Raw genomic sequence first — 11,277 nt, 5'->3', positions numbered from 1 at the left:
CCGCTGCATCGCCGCAGGCTACGCCTGCCTCCATCCATCTATTTCTTATTTCTTCCTGCTCCTCTTTATTTTCTTGCGCGTCCTTCCTGCTTATTCTTATTGCTAGTTATTTGCGCTCGATTCATATCGCTCAGATTATTGTGTTATATAATTTTTTAGTAATGAGAGATTTTCGTACAATTATTGATTCAATTAACGAACAAGAAAAAAATGAACAAGTTCTGCAATATGCGGATCATCTACAAAACGTGCACGTTTTATTATAAATAGTTTTACACTTTATACAGTCTACATTTGAAAAATATTACTTTTGCATCTGCGTTAGAATTATATGTATCCATTGTTCGAAACGCGTTTTCACGTTTGCACCGGTTGTCACGAGTCCCACATCCGCTGCACGCGATTATCGCGTAGCTCACGCGATTTTTTCCTCGCCGAGTCACGCCGTTGCAATTGTAAAACCAATTAAGCTGCTTTCCTACCGACAGATGCGACGAGTCGCAGCTGGCGTCGAAACTAATCGCTTACATTAACGCTAGAATTCAGATAGTAGACAGGTTTTCCTCTCGTTTCTCAATAAACCAGCGTGCAGCAGACTTGGTTGGTCGGACAATCGACGACCGTTTGCTGCAATAATTGAGCGCAGGAGTCCATACATTCCCCACCGTAATGCCGGCAATGGGTCCTGTGCTCCGTTTTCACTGCGAACAGAAATTAAGTGACTAGTCTTAAATTCTATCGCTTAATTATTTTGCAACAAAATTTGCAGTCATCGTAGTTCAAGTGTCCAGTATTTTTTATAGGCATCGTATAATTTCAGAAGTGTTTGAATATATTCATATATGAGGAACTGATAAAAATTGCTATTTAAGTGGATTTTGATCTTCTTTTAAACATTTCTGATTCCCTCATGGGAAAAAACTTGTGCAGAGAGTTAAATTTATGATATTGTACCTAATATTTGAGAAGGGAAAAGAGGATTGGCTAGAAGAACGAGAATAGGCTTGAGTAGGCTAAGCGACGTGCCTTGTGAAAGTGCGCGCCGCAGCGTGACGCACGAATTAACTCGTCACAAGCGTCGCTCGTTCGAAATTCACGGCGCGCAAAAGTGAATCTCGAGAGTATTCGATTTGGCACAGTAGAAATTACGGGCGTGTTGCTTCGTATCGTACGGGTTCACTGTGCAAATGGTATATCAAAGTTGTAACCGTACGCGGGTTACGTTATCGTTAAATACACGCCTCATAATTACTCTGTGCATTTTGTATCGTGACTCGAATAAACGAAAGCGTGCCGGTTTCTGTGCTGTTCCAGTATGTATGCGCCCGCTTAGCTCGCGGACATCGATAAAGCACGCGTGCGAAATGGTTGGAAACACGTAAATTACGCCTTAAACGAAGCCGGTGTAGGAGTTTCTTTCAAGAACTGCTTATTAGCCACGCAATAATAAATATTCATGACCGCTTAATAGTTTTAGCATTTTCGAGAATGAAATTTCTTAATCCGAAGCTATATATTTAACTGTTAATTATGGTTACCTGATTTATGAAATAGTACTACTAGTATTAATGGAATACTACTTGTAAATAGAATGTACAGTTTCACAAGAGCGATAGATCGATATTTCAAAGAAGGAAGAAATATTTTCAAAATTAAGAATTAAATAAGGACATCAAAGTTCACTTAATATACCTACTATCGTTTGGTATTGCCTTTCAACATTTTTGCAAATTTTTAACGAAGTTCTCAGCGTTGGCAATGATTTTCTTAGCATTTATATTCAGTGTCATTGCAGGAAATGGATAATTACTCATACGTTTTTCTGTCCGACTGTGACGGCCAGTTCAAAACATTTTTCTCATTTCCACGTGGTTTAAAATATTCTGACTGACGAAGTAAGTCTGACTAAGTTTATGGCGCGAATCGAGTAACGCCGTAGTCTGGTCTATAACCGTTTCAAGAACACCTGATAACTTTTATCGCTTTTCTTGCTATATCGACCGATGATTCGTTCCAAGGCTCTTATGAAACGGATTGTAAATATGTTTGGTGGACTCACCAACGCTGCAACACGTGTCGCTCGATTGCGGGCACGTTCCACCGACCAGCAAATCGTCGCATTTCGTCGAGTCGAGACAATTCTCCTGAGGACAAATGCTATTCGCGGTTGTGTACTCTGAAAATTATGTTAACGTTATCACCACTCCGTTCTGTAAATTGTTTCATCGGCCTTCACGCCAAATGCTAAAGACCAGCAATGTACACTGTACAGTAATGAGCCGTTTAGAGGAATTATTTCTCTTTCTTTTTTAGTCTTTAAATGTGTCTATCGAGAATATAGTGTGTTATTTAAATGGCAACCTTCAACCTTGATTTTGGCTTATATACGAAATGTAAAGTGGAGATGAGGATTCGAAGGCCATTCTCACTTTTCACTGAACGATTTCGTTTTTTACTGTGTTCAATTTAAAATGAAGTATGTGGAAACAGTCTCGTTTATAACAGACAAGTAATCTCGAACAACCTCTTTGAATTAATGATAAGGAAATAATTAACGGTAATCAATACATCTTGATTACTTGAAACAATAACTCTTAAAGAAACACTTGTCTCGATTGACTCAAGTGGCTCACGACTCACGACTATTCGTCAAGTGATAGATCCGGCTTTCGTTCCTTACCAGTGGAGTGAAGCAGAAGGGTGGCCGCGAGGGCGACGAGGAGCACAGGATGAGCACGGAGTCCCATGATGTTCGACGATGCTTTGTGGAACGCGCGCGCCTGTTTGACAGTCGACGGATTCAATGGTCTTACTTTCCCGGGTCCGGGCATTATATAAACGTAAGAACGAGGAACAAGCGTCACGCACACGCGCGTACAGGCGCGGCAGCTCGTTTCGTCGCCTCGTGCATTTCATTATCTCCTGGGACCAATGTACTACCAACAACCGATGTTGTTACATACGTACACGTTCCTATCTTGAAACGATCCCGATCGATCCGACCGCGGTGCCTCGGTGATTTCCGGAGCTCCGTGCTTCCCCGTGTATAAACAATCGACGCATGTACAGCTTGTTAAGCGTGTTGACGACCGGATTAATGTTTAATCTGTTACCGGCGCAATATCGAATCCGTCGTTGTTTTCGTTCATGCCGACTTTTTCCAATTTTTAGTATTTGTTTTTCGTCGATGAAATTGTGATCATACTTCATATCCAGTCTTCTAGTTTTAATTATACAACAATTCGAATTTCTAGCGTTTAATTAAAGACACGATTAACAATAAGTTTGTACTCATACAACAGAATTATAAAAATAATCGTGTTTCTAATTAAATATTGTAACTTTCACTTGAGGTATAATTAAACTTCATCGGAGATTCATCAATTATATGAAAATAATATACAGGATTCGACTTCTCATCCTTTATAAATTACGGTCTATCACGAGAAAACAATTTCGTTGGGAAGTATTGAAAGGTTCGAGGCGACACCGGTCCTTTTTTCCCCCCGATTCTCATGAAATCGCCATCAATTTTCCGAGCTCGTCGCCTATGATCGGGTCGGATCCATGCACTTCGCCGGGGAAAGATTAATGAGACTCGTCAGGGCGCGGTGCGGCGCGCAGCAATGTTATCCGAATTGTACCGATAAAAGGTTTACCGATGATTTATGAGCGGCACTCCTCCCTCGTTTAATGGAACCGCGTCGAGGAGTCGGTCATACCTGCCCATGGATTGTTCCGGCAACCTCTTTAGATATGGGTAGCTCGTCGGTGGTCGAAACTCGACTTCGAGACACCACTTTGCCACCAAGTGGTTCGGATACTCGGTTAAGTGAAACCATTCAACCATTCGGGCTGGACGTCTTAAGTGACCCGTCACTAAAGTACAGTCCTGTTTATCAGAGTTTTATGAATGTTTGATAGAGCTCTGTTGGCATATGGTAGCGGTTCGCGGATTTCATGGAGAGGTTTACACGCGGTTATCTCTCCACTTTATGTATGAAACACATATTATAGAAACGGTCTAATGTAAGTAATATGTAACACGTATCTCTTTCGCAGAAAGATATGACGATGCATTTGCGAACTCTGTTAAAAGATTTAACTGTTATCTTTTTCCTTTCTGTGGGAGAGGCATTTCCTATTAAGATAAAGCGAACATAACTTTATATTTGCTGCATTACGTAGAGGGGAGTTCCCAGCAGTATTTCCCCTAAGGCTGACTTGTTTGACGAGCAAATTTCATTGACTTCGCAATATCTTTAAGTTCAAGGAACGATCGTTTCCATGAAGCATTCTGACGGTCGGAGCTCGTCAAACAAAAATCACGTCTTATTTTCGGTTCTTTATGTCTTTATGACGAATTTCTTTTATGTAACATTGATCCCTACAACGATGAAAAGTAAAAAACAGTCAGAGTCAGAAAGGAACACTCAGTACTTTATTGTTAATCATTTCAACGTATACTTGAATCGACCTTAAGAATTACAGAAAGGTGCGTGCAGAGGTGAACGTTTGAACGCTTCACTCCTTTTGGCACTTTACCAACAGCGAACTGCGTACACGATTTCTTCATCTCTTCCCATCGTTCTCTGATAATATCACGTAGAACTCAATTATCTCAACATCATTTAACAAAAACCTTGTTTGTCCGAATATTAATTATGTAAAGACATAAAACTATGCAATTTATCTTTTAAATATTATCTCCTTTTCCTTTTCTTAACATCAATTATTATTGAAAAGCTCATGAAGGTTTATCAAAACGGAATTGTTTATCAAGTTGGATAATGGTTGACCTACCGCACTTCGTGATTGTTAATACTGTCACACGGCAAGGTTCTTCGGTTGGAATTGCGTTCAAACGTTCTAGAGAAGCCTAAGAATCGAATCGACTCTTACAGAATGATCGTCACCTCTGCCCTTAGTGATAAATCAAAGGAAGGAGTGTGATGACTATGCATTTCAAGTTATCGCGAAGAACAGAGTTTTTTTTTTAGTCAGGTATTCGAATCTACGCCCGCTAAAGATGCGTGAGCTTTTTCTCTCGAACGGAAAGGAATACAATGGAACGATATAAGTACTTTGCTACGTACGACGGGCTCTCGAATGTACAAGTAAGTGGAATTTTCACGCTGCCGATGGTATTCGATACAATTTCTTCTTATCAGTCCATAATATCATTATACAAATAAAACTAAACTGCAAAGCTAAAAGAAAGGATTAACAATTATTCACTATAATTGGGTAATAAATGTTTAAATAATCTACATTTTCTTTTCTTATAACACATCGGTTCATAATATTATTGCAACAAGGATATACAACGAATAAAAATAAACGATTGAGTTCTAAGTTATTTTAATGATTTAGGAAACAAGTTTGCACTGTTGTTCTAAAATGATAGGATTCAGCTTGTTTCGGAGGGACCAGCCAGCGTGAGAGTTCCCAGCGTTTACCTAATTTCTAGTCTCATATGTACAAGTGGATAGACGTGTGTCAGTGCTTAGCGTCGCGGTAATACAGGTTGTCAGTGTTCAGAATACTGTACACGATATACAGCACTTTTCGTAGGAATTGAAGGACCGAGCTGACTAGAAAATATCGAGGGCGATCCTCGTCGTTCACGATTCCCTATTGTTACCCTTTTTTCTCTTATTTTCGCCGAACAATTGAAGATAGAGATCGAGAGCAGAGTTTTCAAGGCTTCGCCTGGCTCATTGCGAAATTTCTCCATCGGTTGGGAAACTCGGTGTTGCATTAAAAACTAACGATTGTACACTTTCCGGCAAGTCCCTTTTCATCAAGGTTTTCATTTCCCGGTGAGGAGGTTCGTCCGTTCGATTTTTGTATCACAGTTAACTGGGATCTCGATTCTGTTTATGCACCAGGTCGATAGTCCGCGATCAGGTTTTTCAGGAACGTGTAAATGTCTTTGAACGTCGGTCTCGAGGTCTCGTCCCGTCGCCAGCACGAGCACATCATCTTGTAGACCTCCTCGGGACACATCGTCGGCTTTGGAAGATATATCTGCAATAAATAAAAAATATTTGTTACGACATAGTGTAACGTAATCGAAGACTATTGAACTGAATCATTATATTTAATTGAAATACGAAGTGTACCTGCAACTCGGCCCCGTAATACATATGTTCGGCGTTCTGTATCACTTGATCGTTAGTCAGATGTTGGAAAGGTTTCTCCCTAGCCAGACTCATCACTTCCCATAGAGTGACGGCGAACGACCATACGCTGCTCGAGCAAGTGTACCTGTCCTGGAAAATGGAAACTCAAGTTCATTGACAGTTCCCGGGAGTGAGAAAAGAAGAGTGAGACATGAAGAATACTTACCAGCAGAATGCTTTCCCACGGCAGCCATCTGATCGGCGCCGGCGGTCTGCCGCCTATGTCACTGTAATCCTTCTTGTAAAGGTCACTGCACATCGCTATGTCGGTCACTTTCACGGTGTAAGAGCGGCCCACTAGACAGTTCCTGGCTGCGAGGTCCTTGTGCACCAGATTCTTCGACTCGAGGAACCTCATGCCCGATGCTATCTGCGCCCCCATGTATAGCAGACAGCTCTGACTGAAAAGGAAAACGCGAAACTCTCGTCTTTGAGCACGTCGACGTTAACTGATGAAGTCGTTGCTCGTTCGACCGGGGAACAACTTTATTTTCATACCGAAACGAATCGCCTAACCGTTGGGATCGTGTCTCCGACATTCCGGCTCGAGTCTCGCTCGTTTATCGTTTGCATTGTCGGATAATTAATGAAACGTAATTCGAGGTCTCGGATATCATATTTTATAGACGCTGTTAGCCAGTCTGAATGATATATTGTACCACTTAACGATACACTAGAAGTAAAGTTATAATGTGATTTTATATTATTTTTCAAGAATAAAATTCAATTGAACAAACTGATTGAAAATATTGCAATTAATTTTGTTTTTGTTATTTATTATCTCTATAATGATTATACTTTTTAAATTCTGTGTTGTAAAATGGACGTATTATGAAAATGTCGTGAATTAGTATGCTTTACTTCATAAGTAGCGGTTCGGAAAGATCGATGCGGTCTTTCCACTATTTCAGAAAATGAACATAGCCGTTTCATATAAAAAAGAAGATTCTCCATCTATGAATTGTGCAACGCGGAAGCAACATTAAGGATGGGTAATGAGCGAACCGGGATTGTACCGAATAAAGTAGAGACGGCGGCGACAAGTGGGCATGCGATTATCCGCGGGATCATTACAATGATCGCATCGCGATTTCATTTCGCAACGCTGGTTGGATTATCCGGTGCGTCGGGCAGAGAGGGGACCGGGGAGATAGGGCGTTTCAAGATCGGGGATAGCGGCGTCTCACCTAAGGGCCTTCAAATTGCAGCTCGGCCTAAGCGTTCCCGTAAGTGGCACACTGTACTGAAGATAATGGGCGAGATCGCCGAGTTCCGTGTACTCGATGATCGTCCACGGGACCGGCTCCACGGTGCACACGCCAAGGATCCGAGCGACGTTCGGATCGCAGAGGCCGGACAAGAATCGGACCTCTCGCATTTGGTCCGCGTTACTACCGGCACGTATGTCACCGCTGCAAGCGGGCACGCGAGCCACCACCAATCTCGGGGCATCCGCTATCACGTCCTCCAATCCGACCGTCTCGCATACTATCGCCTGCGAAACCCATAAACGAGATTATTCCCGGGGAAAGTTATGAAAATTGTTTTCCCCGTAGGGCCCTCGGAAATCGATCTCAATTTTATATTTAAACTATTGCGAAATATCTATCAGCTGACATATAAGTATGAGGAAATTACTCTTGAACAAAGATAAATCAATTTTTTATCTATTACGAAGTCGTTTCCCGTAACGTCTTCAATTAACTGCACGGAAAGTCTTATTTAATTGTTTCAAAGTGCCAACTCGGTAAGTCGCTGTACACAGTTTGTCTGTTAATCATCTAAGAATTCCGGAAGTACATCGATAGCGAGATCTACCTTGTACGCGCATAATGTGTACACAGTAAGTGCATTATTCTGTATTGTGGTTCGTCGCCTCAAAGTTTCCCCAGTAGTTTCAGAGAAACGTGTAATAATAGGTTTGTTACCACCGATAATTGTCTAATTTATTGCTAGCGTGATCTTAAGATTAGGCAAAATGTAAAGACAGTTGTTTCTCTCTCAATTATGCCAAATGAAGTAATCGAATGAATTCTTAGTTGGAGTAATTAATAGATAGATTTAAGGATGTATTGGCTATACAGTCAATCCCAAAAGTTTATATAGTTTAAAAAAAACGTATTTCNAAATGCTTCAAGTAAAAGTTGTAGGTGATACTATTACCTATGAAAAATTTGAAATCACTATAATTTTAGCTTTTTAATAGTAATAGGAATCTCTAATAACAAATTAAACATGTTAGCAGTATACATATAGCCTATACATCCTTAAGTAGTAACATTAGTAATGTGGGAAAATGTACAGGAATATTCATTCTTTAAATCGAAAAGAACAAATGTTTTATTTTGCATTATAATCTGCAAGCTAGTAATTAGAAACTGTTTAACGTTAATATCAAGTAACTGATTGAACAGTGGTAACGAGCCGTGTTAAAGGTTAACGAAAGCCGGGAAAACGAGAATCGTGTTTCATCACGATCCGGGCTCTCGGAATTAGTCACGCGCGTGCCCGAGATACGTACGAGCCACACGCGTGTGCACGTGCACGTAACGAACCGTATCGTTTCCCAATCGGTTATTGTCCCATGCATGTATGTTTGTATGTACCTCGCCGATGTTCCTCGAGCCAAGTTTCTCCGTGGTACGTAGGCACTGTCGCGGTATATTGCTGGGCTCTATCTCCCTGCATTTGTACGGCTTGTTCATACTGGGTGCGATGTTCCAGCTAACGACAGGTGCGGGTATCTGTGGGCCCAAGAGTTGCAAATTGTTGCCGCAATATTTTTAAACACACACTCGCTAATTTATTATACCATCGGGGAGAGTTTAAAATTAACGAACTGGTTTTAAAGGAATAACAAAATAGAAAATGATTTCGGATGAATTTTTATCAAATTTAAATTTTTCAGACAGCTGATTGTTTTGACTTATTGTCTAATTTGTTTTCTATCTACAATTGATGGAATAGAATATTAATCAATTAATATTAGGGCGGCTAATGGACATTCGAGCGGACCTTGTGTTTCTCTTTCGGCGCTGTGTGCCAGCGTTTCGAGTGGATCTGATCGACGTCTCTCTGATGATTAGACGAGACAGCGATATTGAGTTTCGTAGTTGGACTCGAGTAACTTTGGAGAGTCCTGTAGTGTTGGGAATGCCGTGCGGGGGAGTTGGTCGGCGATGATGAGCAACTAGCCGGGCCTACGGTCGATTCCGGTCTCGTGTCCAGCCGGACGGTTTCCTCCGGAAGGTTCAACTCTTTCAAGTCTTTCGGCGATTCTTGAAACAAATCAATCTTTATTTTTTCTCGCGTCGCTCCTCTGTCGAAATACAAAAATCAATGAACTTCGCTCATCCTCGATTTTATGCGATTTTTATATAAAATCTTAATTACGCTGTATAAAGATTGTATTTAGAAATGATATAAAAGTAACCGCGTCGAGCGAAGTCAGAAAATTATTAATTGAACCTGAACAGAGTTTTAGCCGTTTGAAATGAAAACAATCCACCATTCGCATTAAGCCGACGGCCAATTTTTATTGAATGAACTTTTCCTAAAGATATTATTTGTTTTCAGTTTTGTATTTTCCTCCGGCTCTTCGAAGATGGTCGTTCACGATCGATTTTAATTATATCAAAGACAGGTGTAGAGAATCGGAATCATGATCTCTTCGAACGAGGCAAAGGATTTCACGTTTGAAATACTTGAAAAAACTCACCAGAAGTGGCCACTATCGCGTAGGTAGATTTATACTGCGGGCTGACAAGGGGTGAATTGAATTGTTCCATTGTCAAAGACTCGTGCATACTTCCGTCCTCCGGCATGTCCGGTGACACGTGATTGGCAGTCTCTGTCAGCATTCCACCGGGGGTTAAATTTAAGAGGAGTCCCTGGAAATTGTTCCAATCGTTTGTCTCACAAAAAAGTCGCAAGTGGGTCTCATAAATACCAGGTCAGCTCTCACAAGCTATCGGTTATTTTCCGATTGAATAAAATCGGATCGGATAAAAAATAGTGCAAGACCATTTAAGATATAGTTCACTTTCAATAATTATTCGCATTTATTATTATAATGTAAATATTATCATGCACATATAAATGAATAAAGTTTTACAGTATTTCTAATTTTTCGAATTGACAGATACACGTTAATGCATGGCATTTATGTTAAAGAATGAGACGTGTTGAAAGAGATTCGTGTCATTTTGGGAAAGGAAGTTCGCGGACTTTTAATGACGAATTAAGATCCGTCTTATCGGGCTGGAAAAGTTTCAGCATATTTATGAGCTCCGGCTCTTACCTTCATGTTTATGGCGAATCCAAATGGATTTTTCAGCACGGTCGGCGAGCTCTGAAGTTTTTGCCGTCGATTCAGAAGTAGAATAATGACGCAGACCAACAGAAGAAGTAGGATAATGGCAGTCAGAACACCTATTAGTACCTCTAAATATTCCTGACCCTCTCCCGCTGCTGTAACTATGCCAAACGGTTCATTTTAATGGAGAACCTACACAGTACTCCTTATTTCCATTCCGCATAAATAACTAAATAAATCAATTCATACTGAACAGCGAGACTCAACATCTGACCATTCTGTATGCCAGATATTTAATATTAAAAAAAATTTCAATTTAATATGCAGCATTTAATTAACTCGAGCTGTTTAATTACCACTGAATTATAATATCCAGAGCATTCGAAATTCCGAGAGATTTAATCGAATACGAGGCAGTGAAATTTTCGTTGGCGAAGTAAATGAACTAAAACCGATTCTTTCGTGATCTCTTCCCGACGGAAACCGTTTTATAGCTCGTAAAAGGTGCACAGCCCTTGGAATGCCCTTCCTTACCCTTCCTGTCACTTAAAAAACCGTAACGTTTTATCGCGACGCGAAGGAAAAGGCTAATCGCCGCTTTACCAAGAGAAACTTTATACAGTCGGGAGGTGGGCCGGGACGAAGACGAAGAACGCGAGGGAAGTGGATACGCTCGGAAAAAGACGAAACGCGGGGCCCCCGGTCGGCTTGATAAACCGACTTAACAATGTGCCGTTACATTCTTCCAATTTTTCATGTCGACCGGCGCCCGACTTT

The 11,277-nt window shown here is 40.8% G+C and overlaps 2 protein-coding genes across 3 annotated transcripts in view; both read right to left on the bottom strand.

Annotated features, from left to right (window-relative positions):
• Positions 1-222: 222 nt before the first annotated feature.
• Positions 223-3,306, bottom strand: LOC108626506 (uncharacterized). Its single transcript, XM_026814884.1, has 3 exons — positions 2,681-3,306; positions 2,060-2,176; positions 223-701 (listed from the first exon to the last, which is right to left on the bottom strand). Exons 1-3 carry the CDS (start codon positions 2,829-2,831, stop codon positions 574-576), a joined length of 396 nt encoding a protein of 131 aa, XP_026670685.1. The 5' UTR covers positions 2,832-3,306; the 3' UTR covers positions 223-573.
• A 1,113-nt stretch (positions 3,307-4,419) lies between these two features.
• LOC108626507 (discoidin domain-containing receptor 2) overlaps positions 4,420-11,277 on the bottom strand; it is a 105,310-nt gene continuing 98,452 nt past the window's right edge. The window contains exons 10-17 of one of the 2 annotated variants that reach the window (XM_018027214.2): positions 10,486-10,661; positions 9,904-10,075; positions 9,201-9,463; positions 8,792-8,929; positions 7,373-7,680; positions 6,352-6,586; positions 6,126-6,275; positions 4,420-6,030 (exon numbers count right to left, since the gene is read on the bottom strand). In XM_018027214.2, the coding sequence (XP_017882703.1) occupies positions 5,881-6,030; positions 6,126-6,275; positions 6,352-6,586; positions 7,373-7,680; positions 8,792-8,929; positions 9,201-9,463; positions 9,904-10,075; positions 10,486-10,661 (1,592 nt within the window). In that variant the 3' untranslated portion in view covers positions 4,420-5,880. The remainder of the gene's footprint in view (positions 6,031-6,125; positions 6,276-6,351; positions 6,587-7,372; positions 7,681-8,791; positions 8,930-9,200; positions 9,464-9,903; positions 10,076-10,485; positions 10,662-11,277) is intronic. The other variant, XM_018027215.2, reaches the window with a different exon arrangement.

The sequence above is a fragment of the Ceratina calcarata genome, unplaced genomic scaffold (assembly GCF_001652005.2).
Source record: "Ceratina calcarata isolate Rehan_Ccalc_2016 unplaced genomic scaffold, ASM165200v1 scaffold405.2, whole genome shotgun sequence".
Lineage (NCBI taxonomy): Eukaryota > Metazoa > Arthropoda > Insecta > Hymenoptera > Apidae > Ceratina > Ceratina calcarata.
The sequence above is the reverse complement of the archived record's forward strand: the minus strand, read 5'-3'. Positions and strand labels throughout refer to the sequence as shown.

Coding starts and splice junctions, on each gene's coding strand:
- LOC108626506 (XM_026814884.1), bottom strand. CDS start 2,831: ATGCCCGGACCCGGGAAAGTAAGACCATTGAATCCGTCGACTGTCAAA. Junction 2,177..2,680: donor CCTTCTGCTTCACTCCACTG/GTAAGGAACGAA, acceptor CATAATTTTCAG/AGTACACAACCGCGAATAGC. Junction 702..2,059: donor CGACACGTGTTGCAGCGTTG/GTGAGTCCACCA, acceptor TTCTGTTCGCAG/TGAAAACGGAGCACAGGACC.